This window comes from Bufo bufo, chromosome 10 (genome assembly GCF_905171765.1).
Source record: "Bufo bufo chromosome 10, aBufBuf1.1, whole genome shotgun sequence".
NCBI lineage: Eukaryota > Metazoa > Chordata > Amphibia > Anura > Bufonidae > Bufo > Bufo bufo.
Window position 1 is genome coordinate 18,796,193 of NC_053398.1, and position 20,769 is coordinate 18,816,961.

Consider the following 20,769-nt stretch of genomic DNA (forward strand, 5'->3'; position numbering starts at 1 on the left):
ATAGAATCCAACAGACAATGAAACTTTGAAACATAGGTCTACCTTTAGTAGACCCCCACTTTCATAGAGAGAATCAGCAAGAAGGGGGCTGTGTAATTGACAACAATCATCAATTATCATAGGGTATCGCGGTGGGATTCCTCACTGCTCCTGACTGTCTATAGGAGCATAAGGATACAATCTTGGGGCTCATGCACATGAACGTGTGCCGGGCGGGCCCGGGCTGCGGTCCGCAATGCACAGCCACTGACCGTAGGGCTGCCGCATGCGGATTGCGGACCCATTCCTTTGAATGGGGTCCGCGATCCGCATTGGACGGTCCGCACCGCAAAAAAGTAGCGCAGACACAGACAGAAACCCCACGGAAGCACTCCATAGTGCTTCTGTGGGGTTCCGCGCCTCCATTCCGCACTGACCTTCCGGATTGCGTACCCATTCAAGTGAACGGGTCCACATCCGTGATGCGGAGTGCAAACGGCTGGTGCCAGTGTATTGCGGACCCACTGTTTGCCCTCTTACAGGTGGGCAAAAGCACCTTCTTTTCTTTGTGCCACTTTTGTAATCAATCCCACCCCCAACATCTGCTTTTTATTAGATTTTTTCAAACATTATCAACTGCAAATGTTATTTTTCATGGGGAAAAAAGTCTAGCCAGGAAAACTATTTAAAATGGGTTTCCCCACCATAGTGAGTTATAAAATGTATCACTAGGATGTTTGACCGTCTTTACCGTTCAGAGCAAAAGGAGCAAATAAGCCCCTAAAGACTTTTTCACCACTTCCGACCCAATCCCTTCATTCTAGCGCTGGGGTTTCTAGGAGCCCCCCCAGATGAAACTAACCTGGAGGGCAGCCATACAATTATACAGAACATATGCACGTCCGCTCTTAATTCTACGTATCATCAATACGATTATTTGCAAAGTGGCAAGTTATGAACCCCAAGTCAGTGGGGTTGTCTTCTGCTGGACCTTTTGGAGTCATTACTGTATGAAAGCCTGAGTCCACCAGACAGAGCCGGACTAGAGTTCCTTGGGCCAACCAGAGAAACATTCTCGAGACCAAACCCCTATACCAGGGATGCTCAAGCTGCGGCCCTCCAGCTGTTGCAAAACTACAACTCCCAGCATGCCCTAATAGCTGTAGACTGTCCAGGCATGCTGGGAGTTGTAGTTTTGCAACAGCTGGAGGGCCGCAGGTTGGGCGTCTCTGCCCTATACCATTAATGTCTAAAAGGAAAAAAGAAAAAAAAGACGCCCTAGTGGCAAGCGATTATCTCCAAAGGCAACTCCAAATGGGCTTTTTTTTTTTCACCTGGAACTTTGGAGCCCACTATTGCATCATAGCCGGACATCAATGGGATCCTGCTGGGACTAGTGAACGAGGATCTAGCAGTGTGCAGGGAAGTCCGGCTATGCTGGATATGGCAACTCTCCTACCGGAGCAGACTACCGGATTTACCTCCTGCTCCAGATGTGGACCCTACAGATTAGCTTCCCATGTACGTACAGATTAAAAATATGATTTTTTATGCCGCTGCAAGAGGGATCTTTCCATATAGTCCTACAGGTCATGAACTGCGGGAAAACGGATGCGCATGGAGATGACCGCACTTACACGTGTAAATCTAATCAATTATTGTAATGATCCCTGTGATGTGTGCGCACGCTCAGGTACTGCCATCTTTCTTGCAGAACTGCCGCCCATTGTCCCCACAACAATAAGTATTTGTTTATGCAAGTGGAGAACAAGTGCAAGAGATGTGGATTATACCTGGAAAGAGGGAGAGCGAAGGACCCAGGGAAAAAAACTGTCCTTATAGGAGCAGCACAGAGAAATACAAGTGTGTGGACGCATAATAATGAAGAAGACAAAGGTGTGGCTCAAAATTTCTCGTCTCAGATGAATTAATAGCAATACAGATGTAGCAGAGCTGAGTATGTCATTTCTCACAACTGTCAGTGACATGTTACGTAATGGGCAAAATTGGCTCTGCTACATCTGTACAAGATAATGCATTATCATTCCTGATCCTATAAACCTGATGATCACTGCAAGCAAACAGTAAGTGAATACCTGTGGAGAGAGTCCGCCATACGCCAAAATAACACGTGGAACGTGGTGCGAGTCTACAAAAATGCAGGCGACTTTATATATCCGGTCATATTTACCAGGCGTATCATGCAAATTCCTTTCTTATGCCACCTCATGTGCAATTAAGGGCTCATGCACACAAACGTATTTTCTTTTTGTGTCAGTTTCCGTTTTTTTTTGCGGACCGTATGCGGAACCATTCATTTCAATGGGTCCGCCAAAAAAAAAATGAAAGTACTCCGTGTGCATTCCGTTTCCGTATGTCCGTATTTCCATTCTGCAAAAAAAATCCTAAAATGTCCTATTATTGTCCGCATTACGGACAAGGATGGGACTGTTCTATTAGGGGGCAGCTGTTCCGTTCTGCAAAATACGGAATGCACGCGGACGTCATCTGTATTTTTGGTGGATCCGTTTTTTTGCGGACTGCAAAATACATACGTTCGTGTGCATGAGCCCTAAATGGTATTCTACATCTCAGTGTAGGACCGTATACTCAATAAGGGCTCATTCAGACGGCCGTATGAATGCGGAACGGGTGCGGACCCATTCATTTCAATGGAGCCGCAAAAGATGCGGACAGCACACCGTGGTTCCGCGCAAAAGATAGAACATGTCCTATTCTTGTCCACAATCAAGGGACAAGAATAGGCATTTTCTATTATGGTTGCGGCCACGTGCGGTCCGCAAATTGTGGAACGCATGTGGCCGGTATCAGTGTTTTGCAGATCCACAAATTGCGGCCGTCTGAATGGGCCCTAAATGAGGCGCCATACCGGCCTAATATGGCAAATCGGACGCACAGAGTTACTGTATGGGTCTGCAGTCCATGGGCGCCATATCATGGGTCCATATACCGCACTGATCCGTACTAGGGAATAATACAGTCACCGTTAGAATGATCGAGGCCGATAAAGCAGAGTCGCGGACGTGTCCTGCTGGAAATAGCCCTATAGCAGCCGGTGATTGTGGATTGCACAGAAATGTGCTCCAGGCTTTCACACCTCCGGCTTCTACAAGTTTCGGGAGGCCTTTAAAACAAACACTTGTGGATTTTCTGTCTGCCCAGGATGACATGCACACAGCCATAAACTGCAATAGATTTTACTGTAGATGAAAAGGCTTAAAAACAATTCCCCTTTATACACCCCTGACAACCTCCTATGGGGAAACTCCTTTAATCCGGCATCTAATAATCCAGAAGGATTGATAGTCCAGCCCTTCGAGAGAGAATCAGTGAATTGGTCTGTGCACCTTAGGTTTCTGCCATTTTTACGGTCGCATGGTCTGTAGCGCCATTTGTAAACCGAGATCAGACTATGGTTACACGGCGATCGGGGGCCGCGCAAAGCAAATAAAAAACCGTGTGCTACTACAGGCACTGAACTGAATGGGGTCACAAGGCGACTACGAACGCCGAGCTGGATTCTTTGCAATTCTGGGGTTGCGGCAACTTGCAAATCATGCGGCGACCCCCAGCCGCGCTGCCACACAGCGATCCTTGGATGCACAATGTGCCGCAGCCAAGCCCCCGCGGTCCCAGACTTACAGGTCGGTGGGGTTCATGATGGATTGAATTAGACTAGCAGATTTTTCTTTGCATGGCCATTGCGGACTTCGCTGCATTTCTGCATCAAACTCCATGAGTTACGTAAAGGATTTGCATTGTGGAAATTCGCTGCGATTTAAAATCTGGATCGCAGGTCAATTTACGTTGCGGATTTCTGAAAATCTCATCAGCTTGGCTGGTTCTGCATGTGGACGTACCCTCACCGTAAGTTGCCACTGCGGATTTTAAAGCTGGGAAAGTCCACCGCCTACTCCTTGGAAGAAACCGCTATGGTTTCTGCCGCGGACCCACTCGTGCCAAGTGGACACCCGCCGCGGCTTCAAGTGACGTCCATCAGCACACTGCACTAAGAAGAGACAGGTCACGGCTCTAAACCGCCAGCCCGAGAACTGCGGCGCTGTCTCCCATTGAAAATACCATGTGGCCGCCGACGGAATTTGTTGCGATGTTCACGCCAAAATCCTGCCAGCAATTTCCACCACGTCAATGGGCCCTTAAGATTCTTTACCCTGTGGGCCAGTTCACATGGAGTTTCTCAAAACCAGCTCCAAAAAAAACTCCTCAAAAACAGCCTCCCATTGATTTCAATGGAAAGCAGAACTTGGAAAGAAGAAGCAGCGCGTCCTATCTGGGAGCAGAAGCTGCGCTGAATCTCCCATTAAAATTAATAGGTGCGTCCAAAAACCGCTCTGTACGTTTCCATGCATTTTTGCATACTTTTTGGCATGGCGAAAAATGCAGTTTTGCATTGACTTAAACACCCATTAGTTTAAAAAAAAAAAAACAACGCATGAAAAAAAAAAGTGTTTCATTTTGTAGGTGGATTTTCAAAATCCGTAGTGTGAACCTACCGTATACGTGTGCGTGATGTGCAGATTTTCTGCGCTTGCTTTCGTGCAGACGATCCGCGGCGTAATGCAAGCACCAGCTTCAAAACCTCGTCTGCGCGGTGCAGAAACGTTCAGTGCGGAAACTGACCCGCGGCGTGGGTTTCGAAATCTGCAACATTGTCAATTGTTTGTGTGGATTTTCCGAAGCAGATTTCACCCTTTTCAATGCAAATCTTAGACAAGTCTGCAACAAAATCCGCAAGTATTTGGTTTTGGTCCGAAAAATTGAAGCGACAACCGCGCCAAAAACTGTGTACATGTGCTCTTACAGGTCAGCATGATGGGGGTTATTTACTATCCAGAAATACGCCTATAATAATAGGTGTATTTCTGGCGCAGATTGTAGCGCGAAGCTTATTCCCCGCTCACGTCAGATCAAAAAAGCGAGCGTGGCGGCCCGTCTCGTTCATCGTTTTATATGGCGTAGAAAATGGTCTATATGTAAGACAGCTAGCCTAGATTTAGACTGGCGCTGGACACGCCGAAGTTATCGAGAGCCTCCGGCGCTTCTTCATAACTCCGGCGGATCCACCGCCACCGCAGGGGTTATTAAGACTGGCTATGAAAACGCCAGTCTTAATAAATGACCCCCTATATACGTAATCCACAATTCAATGTGTAACTTCTTCTTGGGCGCCATTGCAATATCGCTAACAGGTCCCCCTAACTACCAGCCATTTCTAATAGTGCCAGCACCACGCAGTTCCAAATTTCCAAAATTTTATTCACATCTTCAATTTATTTAAAAAAAATATATATATATTTTGGCTCACGTTTTTCCAGCCAATCCGGCTATTGCTCATTTTATAATTTTACTAGCCCGGAGCACGATGCCTGGGAGCAACGGCAGTGGCGACCTCGTACCCCCTATCTTTTGCCCTCGTCCAGAATATCTGATAATCCGGTTACGGACTTACAAATGTCCCCTTGCTAACTATCAGCATGAACCTCAATGAATCCGCTCATAGATTACATTAAGAAAAGTGCACGGCGCGAGACGGAGTGAAGTCTTCCCCGTGTCTCAGAGACTCTTCCTCCTCTCTCGCTCTTTCCAGTGCAGTCACTGGTCTGTCAGCTTGTACTGGGATGAGCAGAGGTGGATATAAATATCGTGGTCAGAGCTAAAGTGCTATGGCTGAGCTGTGGGAGAAGATCAACACTTCAGACAAGTCTCCAGCAGCTAAAGACAAGTTGAGATCAAGTTCGAATAAACTTTGCTTGAGTCAACCCCCCCCCCCCCCCACTTTTTTTTTTTTTTTTACAGAAGACTCCATGCAAGCCAAGAAGACCCCACCTCCTTTTGAGCTAAGCAGTTGGTTTCTTTGATCTAAGTATAAGTGGAGCTGGAGTTGAGGTATTTTTAGAGCAATTGACTCCTTAAACCACGTGTGCCCACGTTGATCAGGATGACTGTTCAATCGCCCCTCGTGCCAATCTCGCTCTTGGTGCTGGTTTCGGGCATGGTGCACTGTATGCCGTTGCTGACCCACCAGCGAAATGACACGCTGCTGGACCGTCGCTGGGAGTCCCTATTTTCTAGGTCAATGTCTAGGATCCCGGGGGAGAGAAGAGAAACAAACCGGGAAAGTGACTATTTGCTGGGCATCAAGAGGCTGCGACGGCTTTACTGCAACGTGGGCATTGGATTTCATATTCAAGTTTTGCCAGATGGCAGAATAAACGGGATGCACTCCGAGAACCGATACAGTGAGTATTTTATTTGGGATCTGTTATTTATTTATTTATTTTTTTGGGTGGAGGAAATTGCACAATTTAAAGTTTTCTAATAGAATCCTATTCCTCTGCAATAGGTCTAGGAGTAGAGACGCAGAACCGTAAACCCTCTGCGCTGCTGCTTATTAAGACTATACCTTTTACTTCGGATTTTTTCCGAAAATTTGCCGAGCTCCAAAGTTAATCTTTAGAATTGCAGGAAGAGGTGACAGGGAAGTGACACTTGGCGCTGCCGCTGGATTGAGTTCTCCTTGGTCGCAAGATTAGTGTCAGTTTAAAGTGATCTTGCCTTGTCCAAGTGTGGCTATGGGGGGGGGGGGGTCCCTGGAGGTCCTGCATTTATTGGGATTTTACCAAGGGGAACTAATAAAGGCTTAAGAAGCCGCGATAATCACTCGCTTCTAGAATCCCTACAACACGAGTAGACGTCAGGTGCTGCCCGAGACGCTGGAGACTCGAATAACATTCGTCACTTGGAGCTGAAGATTTTTAGGGAAAGGGATAAGCAACCATGAGATCGGCAAAGCTAAAAAGATTTGTGTTCTGTATTACAGAACCTTATAGTGCCGCCATATAGTGCTCAGGATACAATATCTTTTATACATAGTTGACAAAATTTACGCTGACCGATACATTGCACCGCACCAGCTATTTTTCAGCTTTAGGGTCCATTCAGACGAACGTAAGTGTTCCATGCCCTTGCTGCGGATTCGCAAGATACGGAAATAGATAGGACACGTCCTATCTTTTGCGGAACGGAGGCAAGGATTGGAAGCCCGCGGAAGCGCTTTTGCGCCCATGCCTCCGCACCGCAAGAGATAGGACATGTCTTATCTTTTGCCGAAGCTTGCAGATCGCGGGACCCATTCTAGTCAATGGGTCCGCATCTGCAAAACGGAGTGCACGCGGCTGGCGTCCGTGCATTGCAGACCGCTATTTGTGGCAGAGGCACGGAGCCGTTACATTTGACTTATGTGCAGCATTTGTCAAGATTTTTTGCATGCTTGACACCATTGTGCAGGAATTTTATTTTTACATCATTTTGCTAAATGGTGGCGAAAAATTGCATCTAAATGGGATAAAACTCTGCAACAATAAATAAACATACTGAGCCGTTACTTATGTGAGAAAAGCATCTGGTAGTGACTTAACCCCCTGCCCTCTGGCACGACTCGGTGCTCGGCAGAAACAGTAGGATTTGGGTGAACACAGCAGGATGACAAATGCCGGGCAATCAATCTGCTGCGAGATAATCTCAAAGGTATATAGGAGTAGGGAAGAGAAGTAAGTTGGGATGATCAATAGATAGATAGATAGATAGATAGATAGATAGATAGATAATAGATAGATAGATAGATAATAGATAGATAATAGATAGATAGATAGATAATAGATAGATAATAGATAGATAGATAGATAGATAAATATATAGATAGATAGATAATAGATAGATGATAGATAAATAGATAGATAGATAATAGATAGATAGATAATAGATAGATAGATAGATAGATAATAGATAGATAGATAGATAATAGATAGATAGATAGATAGATAGATAAATATATAGATAGATAGATAATAGATAGATGATAGATAAATAGATAGATAGATAATAGATAGATAGATAATAGATAGATAGATAGATAGATAGATAGATAGATAGGAGATAGATAGATAGATAGGAGATAGATATATAGATAGATAGATAATAGATAGATGATAGATAAATAGATAGATAGATAATAGATAGATAGATAGATAGATAGATAGATAGATAGATAGATATTAGATAGATGATAGATAATAGATAGATAGATAAATATATAGAAAGATATATAGATAGATAATAGATAGATAGATAGATAGATAGATAGATAGATAGATAGATAATAGATAGATAGATAGATAGATAGATAATAGATAGATAGATGATAGATAAATAGATAATAGATAGATAGATAGATGATAGATAAATAGATAATAGATAGATAGATAATAGATAGATAGATAGATAGATAGATAGATGATAGATAATAGATAGATAATAGATAGATAGATAGATAGATAGATAATAGATAGATAGATAATAGATAGATAATAGATAGATAGATAATAGATAGATAGATAGATAGATAGATAATAGATAGATAGATGATAGATAAATAGATAATAGATAGATAGATAGATGATAGATAAATAGATAATAGATAGATAGATAATAGATAGATAGATAGATAGATAGATAGATAGATAGATGATAGATAATAGATAGATAATAGATAGATAGAAGATAGATAGATAGATAGATAGATAATAGATAGATAGATAATAGATAGATAATAGATAGATAGATGATAGATAGATAGATAGATAGATAGATAATAGATAGATAGATGATAGATAAATAGATAATAGATAATAGATAAACTGATATATAGATAATAGATAGACAAAAAATACATTTTTTACTAATATTAAGCGGATTGTTGGGTTCTGCTCATATTACACATAAGATGAGGATTATATTTCTTTTGGTTGAACAGTTTCATAGACAGTTGAACGGACAATATTTGTTATGTCGGTGACCACCGTAAATTGGAGGACCCTGAATCCAATCCGACAGACATGGTTGGTTTTTGGATACGTATTTGCGGAGCTGTTTTCTTGTGTTGTCTTCTGTTATTAATGTGCGGACATAAGCTGATGGGGGTAGGAGTGGTACGAATGAAGCTTCTCACAGTATCACCGGTGAACCCATAATATTATGCCGTGTTTGTATATTTCAGGTTTGTTAGAAATCTCTCCGGTGGAAGTTGGCGTGGTGAGCCTATACGGGGTCACGAGTGGACTGTTTGTTGCCATGAATGGAAAAGGCAAGCTATACGGATCAGTAAGTTCCTACCTTCCTTAGGTTTTTATGACAACTCGAAATATTGGTAGATATGGAGTCACCGGTAAGAAAAACAGAGTATTATCTGGTCATAATGGTCAGGAATGGAACTAAAATAATACAGGGGCAGATTAGATGGACCAAGGGGGCTACTACCAGCTTCTGATGGTGCATCAGATGTCATGAAAATGTGACCAAAAACAGTAGATGAATGTGACCCGAACCCGCCGATTTCAGTGTACCAGCCAACCATCTAACATATACAGGGATGTTTCCAGTGGTGTAGCTAGAAATGACTGGGCCCCACAGCAAATTTTTGAATGGGGCCCCCCTCCCCTAGTAATTTTTTCGCAACCCCTTCCTTTCATGCCGCCCCCATTCCTGTGTCTAGTAGAGATCGCTCTCTCAGACCAGGCCCGGCAGCTGCTCCATCCGTTTCCTACACTGTCTATACTGTCACTGCATATCATTTCATTGTGTGATACTGTTGAGGGGCCCCTGACCAAATCTTTTAGTCCTCCTCCTCCTGGATGGGCCCCTTCTGGGTCAGGGCCCCAAAGCAGCCGCTTCCCCTGCTTCCCCTATAGCAGGGATGGCCAACCTGAGGCTCTCCAGATGTTACAAAACTACAACTCCCAGCATGCCCAGACTGCAAACATCTATCAGCCTACAGCAGGACATGGTGGGAATTGTAGTTTTACAACAGCTGGAGAGCCGCAGGTTGGCCATCCCTGCCCTATAGCTACGCCCCTGGATGTTCCAACACTCCCTGAAATGGGAGATGTTGGAGGGAAAAAGGACTGGGTGGTTGGATTTCAACATGTCTGACCCCAGCAGAAGCCCCATGTGTATGGGGAGGCATGGTAGTCAGAGTTGTCAGCCGGCAGCTATCCAATATGTATGGGCCGTTTATGGGTCTGAGCTAATGAATTGGTGATAGTAGAGTTAAAGGGGTGCTCTATAATGAGTTGGGGGGGGTCATATGCTGATCTTGCTCACTGTTCCTCTGCAAACTAATGTACTTATGCATGAGGCTACAATTAGGATTCAGTACCAGGACACCCTGTTACCCAGGGTTAGTAATACTGTGCGGTACATATAATACGTAAGGGGAGTTATTCCAAGCTACCACTTGCATACTTGAAAGTACATGCCATTCCTAGCATTGTTGGCCTCATCATTTAATGGATCTTCTCTGGTGGACGTGAATCATATCCCTGGAGACCATTCACACTTTAAATCATATTTTATCAGAGGCACATTAAAAAGAAAAGTGGAGCGTTTCATGCCAACAGCCATAGCCGACCATGTTGGATCTCAATTTTCTAGTGGAAACCACCCCAGCTACTGTCATGCTGGTAACCACCTTCATTAGGATGTCTACTATCTGGGAATCCATTAGATATTAGGAGCTTGTAGTTTTTGGGAAACCCAGGCAATACAAAGTAACCATCCTAACTATGACATCCAGAAGTATAGCAATAATGAATGAATGCCCCAAATAAAGGGACAAATCTTGTCTAAGGCCCCTTTCACACGAGCAGGGTTTTCCCGCGCGGGCGCAATGCGTGACGTGAGCGCATAGCACCCGCACTGAATCCTGACCCATTCATTTCAATAGGTCTGTGTACATGAGCGGTTTTCTTTCACGCATCAGTTCTGCGTTGCAGGAAAAACGCAGCATGTTCTATAGTCTGCATTTTTCACGCAGCCCTGGCCCCATAGAAGCGAATGGAGCTTAAGTGGAAAACGCATTGTATCCGGAAAACAAGTGTGGGTGCGATGCGTTTTTCACTGATGGTTGCTAGGAGATGTTGTTTGTAAACCTTCAGTTTTTTTATCACGCATCAAAACGCATTGCACCCGCGCGGAAAAAAACTGAACGCAATCGCAGACAAAACTGACTGAACTTGCTTGCAAAATGGTGCGAGTTTCACTGAACGCATCCGGACCCAATTCGTATCGTTCGTGTGAAAGAGGCCTAATGGGTGATCAGCAATGGAGAGCAAAAAAAAAAAAAAGGTCAAAAAGAAAACCAGAAATAGTAAAAAAAAAAAAAAAAAAATAAAAAAAAAATAAAATTAGTTGAGCCGACTGCCATCACCAAGAGTCCTCATCTGATCCGAACATCTCAGCTCTTCTTAAGCATTACCTAATTTACCAATATCGATCAACTTTAATATCTGCATCATTTTCAGTAGTCTAAATTGCTCTTTTCTAAAAATCTAAAAGTTGGAATTCAGGTTATTACTAACGTGACAGTCCAAAACTATCTAAGGAACGTTGTGCTGGAGGAAGGGTTCTTAGCACCCAGGAGATTTTTTAAGATTATTTTAAGTAACCAAAGATTCAAGACCATGTTCTCCAATTCAAAAATGTTCTGACCTTCCAGACGTGCATTACAGTTTGTGGAAGATACATATATATATATATACACACACATACATAAAGCAATAAGTTAATTTCAAAGGAACCGTTCCGCGGTGCTTACCCCTTTCAAGCCACCAACAATACATGATGTCTTTGAACTTAGAACACAATAGCGCGTGCTGGCCATGTCTAAGGCAACTACTGAGGGAGTCATTACGTGCTGAAATGGTCTGATAAGTGTTCATCTCCACAAGAAAGTATTTCTATATGTTCTTATAGGATGAAACAGAAGATACTGATAGATCTGTCCTCAGATGATCAAGAGCTTCATTGTTTTTAGGCAACACGGACCCAATCAGAGCTTGATCACCATAAATCTGATTGAAATCTCAGTTCCATGCCTGTACAGTTGTTACCTGTGATGTCCATACATGTCCATTCTGTTTTTTTTTTCAAAGTGAAAATCATTTTTTTAATCAAATTCTGTTAAACATTTGAATTGATTGAAAACAAACATTCTTGTGAGAAGTTCTAACTCATCAAAGCTGATATAAAAGTGTGTACATGTCCTTAACCGAACATTTTTTGTGAGACCCACCAACGATCTTCTCTATGGTGTGTGTCCTATGTTCCTGAGATGTCTACTCTCAAGAAGAAAGATTGGAATTTAACCTGTTCTAGTATTTCTTATCTCCCAGAGGAACAGGAGAAAGACGCGAGGTTACATTGGGCAATGACATGAGACTTTTTGGCAAATTCTCCCAAATCTTGTTGGCATCTCCTTGAAATTGAATGTCTAATGGTCTCCGTATTGTCAGCCTCTAGCAGTGAAAATTTTCCTCTAGTAGTGGCTTATCTCTAGGGAAAATATTCATTTTGCCCAATTCTTCTCTCTCCGACATGTCCCCATACATCTCCTTGAAATTGAATGTCTAATGGTCTCCGTATTGTCAGCCGAGCCTACTGAAAATGGCAGGTTTGGCCAACACTCTAATGCTGTGTGATGGCTAGCTAACCTCCGGCACTCCAGCTGTGGTAAAACTACAACTCCCAAGATGTACACTTGCTTAGCATACAAATGAATGGAGCATGCTAGGAGTCGTAGGTTTCACCACAGCTGGAGTGCCAGAGGTTAGCCATCACTGCTCTAATGTGTATGGGGACATGTCGGGGAGAGAAGAATTGGGCAAGATGAATATTTTCCCTAGAGATAAGCCACTGCTAGAGGAAAATTTTCCGGCACTGTGATACTTTTCAGTAGAAACGTCCTCTTTATTAATGTAACATAAACCCATGTACAGACAAATCCTTACAACATGCGGTAGTTGACGCGTTTCGGAGCAGTGTCCTTAGTCGTAACCAGTGTCTGGTAGTGGCTTTCTCCACTCTCCCCATAGAATGCACATACACATTTTGCCAAGCTGAGTCGAAGGCGATAGCTGTCGACCAAACGATCATTCGGCCAACAGCTATTGAATGTGCATGCCCACCTTGAAGCCCACCATAGACATTTAAATTTATGCACCAAAATTTGATGGATCTTCCTAAATTTTGCCGTCAAATATCTCACATCATGATGAGCACCATATCTGAATACTCAACCAACTCTCGCCCGACGAACCCAAAAACATTCACAGTGCTGGAGCAAAAAGGGAAAAAGGTGCTGAATTGTGTAAATCCAGTGGTATATATATATATATATATATACGTATAACAAAAAAGAAAGAAATTCCGCAGCACTTCCAAAGCGTAAAATGAAAAAAAGTACTTTATTTACCAGACAGCAACGTTTCGATCCTTCTCTCTGGGATCTTTCTCAAGCAGTGAACATATACTAGCAAAGCATGCTTTTTATACAGTTTAGTGTCATTAATCAATAAACATTTCTCAATTGATGTGTATTAATACAATAATGAAAAAGTAATACAAAAACATAATACAAACATGTGAATACATAAATTGTGTCAATCATAGGTTCCATATACATAGAATATACAATTACTATCAAAATTAACATATTATAGTGCAATACAAATAAAAAACGACATGATTCATGATTATATCCATCTGATCATTATTAGCCATAGTGAATGGTGCAGGTGTACCTGTTAAAAGCATTCACAATCCAAGAAGGTCCTTCGGTGGAAATGGGACATAGACCACATGGAGTTCGGCGTATCAATAATGCAACTGCGCATGTCAAAGGACCTTAGACATCCAGCTCATCATGTGATCTATGTTTTGGTCACATGATCGCCGAAATCATAATATTAAAGTTCACGCCCTCTCTTAGGACAGCGTCATGCGTTCCAGGGTGGAGCGCACAGTATCATAATGTTGAAGTTCACGCCCTCTCTTAGGACAGCGTCATGCGTTCCAAGGTGGAACGCACAGTATCCACTTGTATAGAGGAATCGAAGCGCCACACATGACAAGTGACGCGCACGGATCCCCATGGAGACCAGCAGATGCCGTTTGGTATCGAACCCTCACGGCACATACTCAGCGGCACGGACACAGCCACAGTATATAACGGACAAAGCATATGGGAGCACATCAGGATGCGAAAATCAGTTCAGGGAGAATTAAGATTTACCCTAATATCTGCACATCAATAGTAGTAAAAGCGTATAATAATGCCTTAAGAAGTCAATGTATCATATATGGCCAACTGGCCAACTGGCCGAGTGTATAGTATAGGCCCCTAGTCTTGCGAGGAGTCATAACTGTGAATCCTGTGTGTATGACACAAGTCCACAGTATTGAGTTGCCACAATTGTCAGTGAACACCCATTCCTGGGGGTCAACATGGCAAATTGATAGCTACATCCTCTAGATTACGGGGAATAAAATTCAATCCTAACAAACCAAAGACTCCCAGTTTTCAACACATCCAAATATGTACCACCCAACCTGCTGAGTCCGTTAGTCCATGACGGTCACCAAGCCGAAAGCACAGACCGCAAATGGCGCGACCACCACGGCAAGCAACTGATTACCCAACAAGTGATATAATGTATAAATTTATTTTTTATTTTCTAATTTTTTTAAAAAATAATAAAAAAAATTCAAAGCATAAAGTTGTAATCATAGACAATTGTTATTGTGGTATTCCATGTTCAATCAATGGTCTGCTCGTCCAATTTGATTATATTTTTTCATATCCACCTTTCATATTACGGACCAAACTTGGATTGTAAACTGCAGAGACAAAAATATATACAATATGATTACAAAATATAACACCCACAGTATTTAAACAGGGGGTGCTAGTATATATAACCCCCCAGGAACAAAAAAGTCAACAACATCCACAATGCCATCAGGCATTGATCATATACCTACCCCTAGAGGAGGTGGCAATCGACAACTCCTTCTGAAACAACGTGAGATTCTTTGGATCTCTAGACTCAATACGTTAAGACCGGCAGGCCTGAATGTAGACTTTAGACCGTGGATCTTATCCTGATGGCATTGTGGATGTTGTTGACTTTTTTGTTCCTGGGGGGTTATATATACTAGTACCCCCTGTTTAAATACTGTGGGTGTTATATTTTGTAATCATATTGTATATATTTTTGTCTCTGCAGTTTACAATCCAAGTTTGGTCCGTAATATGAAAGGTGGATATGAAAAAATATAATCAAATTGGACGAGCAGACCATTGATTGAACATGGAATACCACAATAACAATTGTCTATGATTACAACTTTATGCTTTGAAATTTTTTTATTATTTTTTAAAAAAATTAGAAAATAAAAAATAAATTTATACATTATATCACTTGTTGGGTAATCAGTTGCTTGCCGTGGTGGTCGCGCCATTTGCGGTCTGTGCTTTCGGCTTGGTGACCGTCATGGACTAACGGACTCAGCAGGTTGGGTGGTACATATTTGGATGTGTTGAAAACTGGGAGTCTTTGGTTTGTTAGGATTGAATTTTATTCCCCGTAATCTAGAGGATGTAGCTATCAATTTGCCATGTTGACCCCCAGGAATGGGTGTTCACTGACAATTGTGGCAACTCAATACTGTGGACTTGTGTCATACACACAGGATTCACAGTTATGACTCCTCGCAAGACTAGGGGCCTATACTATACACTCGGCCAGTTGGCCAGTTGGCCATATATGATACATTGACTTCTTAAGGCATTATTATACGCTTTTACTACTATTGATGTGCAGATATTAGGGTAAATCTTAATTCTCCCTGAACTGATTTTCGCATCCTGATGTGCTCCCATATGCTTTGTCCGTTATATACTGTGGCTGTGTCCGTGCCGCTGAGTATGTGCCGTGAGGGTTCGATACCAAACGGCATCTGCTGGTCTCCATGGGGATCCGTGCGCGTCACTTGTCATGTGTGGCGCTTCGATTCCTCTATACAAGTGGATACTGTGCGTTCCACCTTGGAACGCATGACGCTGTCCTAAGAGAGGGCGTGAACTTCAACATTATGATACTGTGCGCTCCACCCTGGAACGCATGACGCTGTCCTAAGAGAGGGCGTGAACTTTAATATTATGATTTCGGCGATCATGTGACCAAAACATAGATCACATGATGAGCTGGATGTCTAAGGTCCTTTGACATGCGCAGTTGCATTATTGATACGCCGAACTCCATGTGGTCTATGTCCCATTTCCACCGAAGGACCTTCTTGGATTGTGAATGCTTTTAACAGGTACACCTGCACCATTCACTATGGCTAATAATGATCAGATGGATATAATCATGAATCATGTCGTTTTTTATTTGTATTGCACTATAATATGTTAATTTTGATAGTAATTGTATATTCTATGTATATGGAACCTATGATTGACACAATTTATGTATTCACATGTTTGTATTATGTTTTTGTATTACTTTTTCATTATTGTATTAATACACATCAATTGAGAAATGTTTATTGATTAATGACACTAAACTGTATAAAAAGCATGCTTTGCTAGTATATGTTCACTGCTTGAGAAAGATCCCAGAGAGAAGGATCGAAACGTTGCTGTCTGGTAAATAAAGTACTTTTTTTCATTTTACGCTTTGGAAGTGCTGCGGAATTTCTTTTTTGTTATATGCCTTGGAGGGGGACCGCCTCCATAGCCGCTTGCACTCCGCTGACATTGTTTGTCGCAGTGCGGCTCCTGTTGCCTTTTCTTCATATATATATACGTAGTGGGGGACACTTGGCCCCCAATTTAGCTACTGTGTATAAAAAATTTTAAGACTTGACAGAATGTAACAATTCCTTCTCTTTACAGAAACATTTCACGGACGACTGCAAATTCAAGGAAACCCTTCTTCCAAATAACTACAATGCCTACGAGTCGAGACGGTACCCCGGAATGTACCTCGCTCTGGGCAAAAATGGAAGGACAAAAAAGGGGAACAGAGTTTCTCCCACAATGACGCTGACACACTTCTTGCCTCGGATCTGACAGAAGAATCTGACCTTGAGAAAAAAGGGAAGGGTGGGGAGGGGGTATAAAGAACTATGTGCACTTTCAAAGCAAAAGGCTGATGTAAAATATTTAATTTAATAATTTAAATGTGTATATACGGTCATGTTAATTTATAGCTGACTACTTTTTGTATAAAATGTAATATTTTATTCCTTTTTTTTGTTGTTGTTGTTTGGAAGGGGTTGGGGGGTGATAAAACATAGTCTATTAACTCCGAAGCTGCTGGATGGGCCTACAATGTGTTGCTATGCAATGTACTGGTGCCATTGTTGAGCTGTTGGTCACCACTCCAGGTTGTCTACTGTTTACAAGCCATACGTATTTCTTGGCTCTAGCAGATGAGATGAAACAAGTGTTAGGCTGAAGCTACCAATGATGTCTCCTCCACCTCCAGTTACTGGTAAACCGAGGCCGTGTCAGCTTACGTCTTATACAAGGTGCAGGGGGAGAGGACGACTCCATGAAATCTGTTTTTAGACCTGTCACTGCTGAACTCTGAACTTCTCCAGCAGTCAATCTTTAGCTTGTGTCTCCAAAGGAGCACATGTCTTTTTAACCCTTTTGTTGGCTAGCACTTAGCAAACCCTGTTGATTTATCTGCTCGTTAATTAACACATAGCAAAATGTGCTTCTTCTTCTCTTGGTGCTATTGTACGTATTGGATTTGAAGGAAGTCTTAATGAATGACATGGTATTAAAAAAAAGGGGCAAAAACATCAAGACCACCGTAGATGGAACTTGGCCTCCATCCGACTGACATTTCGATATTTTGTGATATTGGTAAAATTGAGCTAATATCATTGGGTCACAGCTCTAATTGCCATCATCAATGATTGTTGTTATGTCTACGGCCACACAGAGACATAGCTGGGCCTTTCCCCTCCAGATTTAGTTCACTGCCCAAGTTTGTTGGCTCCCCCCCCCCCCTGGGACAAATGCCCAGCTGGTCAACCCCTGTGACCACCAACACAAAGCTACTTTTTGAGAACATGAGGACAAGACCTCTACGGTGATGTCACCTGCCTTGAGTTTGATGATGTCATTGGCGCTTGTGGAGCCGTTCTGCTTTCTATAGGAGGATTTTCTTGCCGTTTTCTTATGTTCATTCCCGTCAAAGAGATCAAACGTCTACCTCACTATCTTGTCGGAGGACTCGTACCCTTGTAACCGTGCCCAGGTCCTCAGTTTTTCCATATGTGGCCAAAATGTACCCCAAGTAGAAGCCAGAGCTGTCTATTTCAACCTTGTCACGTTTCAGCTATCTTTACCCTGCGACTTACTTTTAGTAAGAATAATCATGGCAAAAATATTTGCAGGCAGCTGTTGGTCGGCGCTATATGGTCGTGAAGTAACCTTATATGTTTCATTATATATATATATATACGTTGCAAATGTACAGCCTGTTATTAAGGACCAGAGGGTTCATAAAACCGCTACCAGGACGAAAATACTTTCTAAATCCCTCTCAATCCAGGATTGGTTTGGTTTATGGGCTGAAATATTGTATATCACCGATCACTATAACAGGATGTATACTGACGTGCTACTTTAATTGCTAAATTCTTACTTACATTCCTTATTAACTCTTCCCTTCTGTAATCGAACTTCAGTTTCGGACACTGCTGCTTAAAGAATCAGGTGAATTTTTATTTTAGAATTTTTTTTCATTTTGTGAGTCCTGTGCAGATAATCTGTTTGACGTTAGGTTCACACTTTTTTCTGCTCAAAAAAGTATATATTTTTCTTATTTTATTTATTTTTTCTTATTTTATTACTTTTCTTAATGTAAAGATAAATTATTCTGCCAATTCTAATGAATTGCAAAGAAAAAAAGTGAAAAAACAAACAAACGTATAAATGTGAACCTAGATGACGTGTGCTAATGATGGCGATTTTGCTACAATTTAGGGTACTTTCACACTTGCGTTGCTGGATTCCGGCAGGCAGTTCTGTCGCCGGAACTGCCTGCCGGATCCGGCAATCTGTATGCAAACGGATACCATTTGTAGACGGATCCGGATGCGGATCCGTCTCACAAATGCATTGCAATACCGGATCCGTCTCTCCAGTTGTCATCCGGAAAAAACGGATCCGGTATTTTTTTTTCCCACATTTTTAAAGGTCTGCGCATGCGCAGACTGCAAAACCGGATCAGTTTTTCAATGGAAAATGTGTTCCGGAATTTTGGACGGAGAAAATACAGCAGCATGCTGCGGTATTTTCTACATCCAAAAATCGTACAGTGACTGAACTGAAGACATCCTGAAGGGATCGCTCTCCATTCAGAATGCATTAGGATAAAACTGATCTGTTCTTTTCCGGTATTGAGCCCCTAGGACAAAACTCAGTGCTGGAAAAGAAAAACGCTAGTGTGAAAGTACCGTAAAACACTTTTTGCTGTTCCCCTGTTCCTCATATGCACTGCTCTGGTTCACACTTATATTTTTTATATTTTCACCTTATTTTTATCTTTGCAAACACAGGAATTGGATTGAACAGATTGCAAACTTTTGTTTTTTTTTTTTTATCTTGCTGTATGTATAGGACTCAAAAAAATGCAAAAAAATGCTGCTTTTCTGGGTCCAGTAGAAAAAAAAAAAATTGTAAAATTTTAAAAAAAAAGTGTGAACCTAATTTATGTATCAATCCATCTAGAATAGATCCCAAACTGGGTCGTGTATATAGGTTACGATGGTCATTGAAGCCAATCTTTGCCGGTTCGTACTGTTTTTCCCCTCTTTTTTTTTTTTAGCAATGCAACCACAGTATTAACCCTTCAAGAGAAATCAGTTTACAATGCTCTGTGATGTGTCTGTAGTTTTATACAGGTGTTCTTCAATATTGTCATGTATGTGCTGTGCACAACACAACGCGTAATAAAGAATATATATGTTTCCATCTCATGCGTGTATTTATTCTGCAGTTTTCTGTCTGGTACGGGATGCAGAGCAAAACGGACCCGGCGTAACACACTATGCAAGTCAATGGTGCCGGATACGTTTTCTCGGATCGGACACAATAGATGGTTTTAATGCCGGATCCGTTATAGCAATTTTAAAGAGAATACAACCGGATCCGTTCACAATGGATGCAGCCGGTTGTATTATCAGTAACGGAAGCGTTTTTGATGAATCCTGATGGACGCAAGTGTGAAACTAGCCTAATATTAAAGCAATCTTTACAAGGACAGAAAATGACCCCCCCCCCCCCCCCCCATTTCCATCCATAAAACTTTGGTGCTTTGCAGTTTTAGGTCAGATGCTATCAGGTCCACCTTGTAAACACTGTTTAAACTACACGTGTATATGCAAACTAGATTGCATCCTGTTCTTTGTTTCTGTGGGAAGTGTTAATGGTCGGGTTTTAAAGTGTCTACCAGAAGTGATACCTACAATGACTACCTACTGCAAGGGACCACCTTAGGCAAAGAAAATTGGAGGTTATGTCGTTTTGTAAGAACTTTGCAGCATTCAAAAATGTGTAAAGTACCCTTGTAGGCTCATAGGAAAGGCATGGAATGGGCCACCGGGTAGGTTCCTTGTCCCTTCACCCTTGGTTCCCATGTATCCTATTACAAAATCCAGGTTCTGAACCTGTGGTACAAGGCCCACCAGGGTCTTCAGGGGGTTCTCACACTGTCCTCATGTCATGCTCTTAATAACTCATAGCAACTTTGGTGCAATTTCCATGAGTAGGGTTTTACCTGGCTTAGGCCTCATACACACGACCGTTGTTCGGGTCCGCATCAGAGCCGC

At 42.2% G+C, this 20,769-nt stretch overlaps 1 protein-coding gene across 1 annotated transcript; it reads left to right on the top strand.

Moving 5' to 3' along the window:
• The first annotated feature begins 5,959 nt into the window (after nt 1-5,959).
• On the top strand, nt 5,960-17,980 carry FGF4 (fibroblast growth factor 4). Its single transcript, XM_040409954.1, has 3 exons — nt 5,960-6,260; nt 9,077-9,180; nt 16,814-17,980. Exons 1-3 carry the CDS (start codon nt 5,960-5,962, stop codon nt 16,988-16,990), a joined length of 582 nt encoding a protein of 193 aa, XP_040265888.1. The 3' UTR covers nt 16,991-17,980.
• The last annotated feature ends 2,789 nt before the right edge of the window (nt 17,981-20,769 follow it).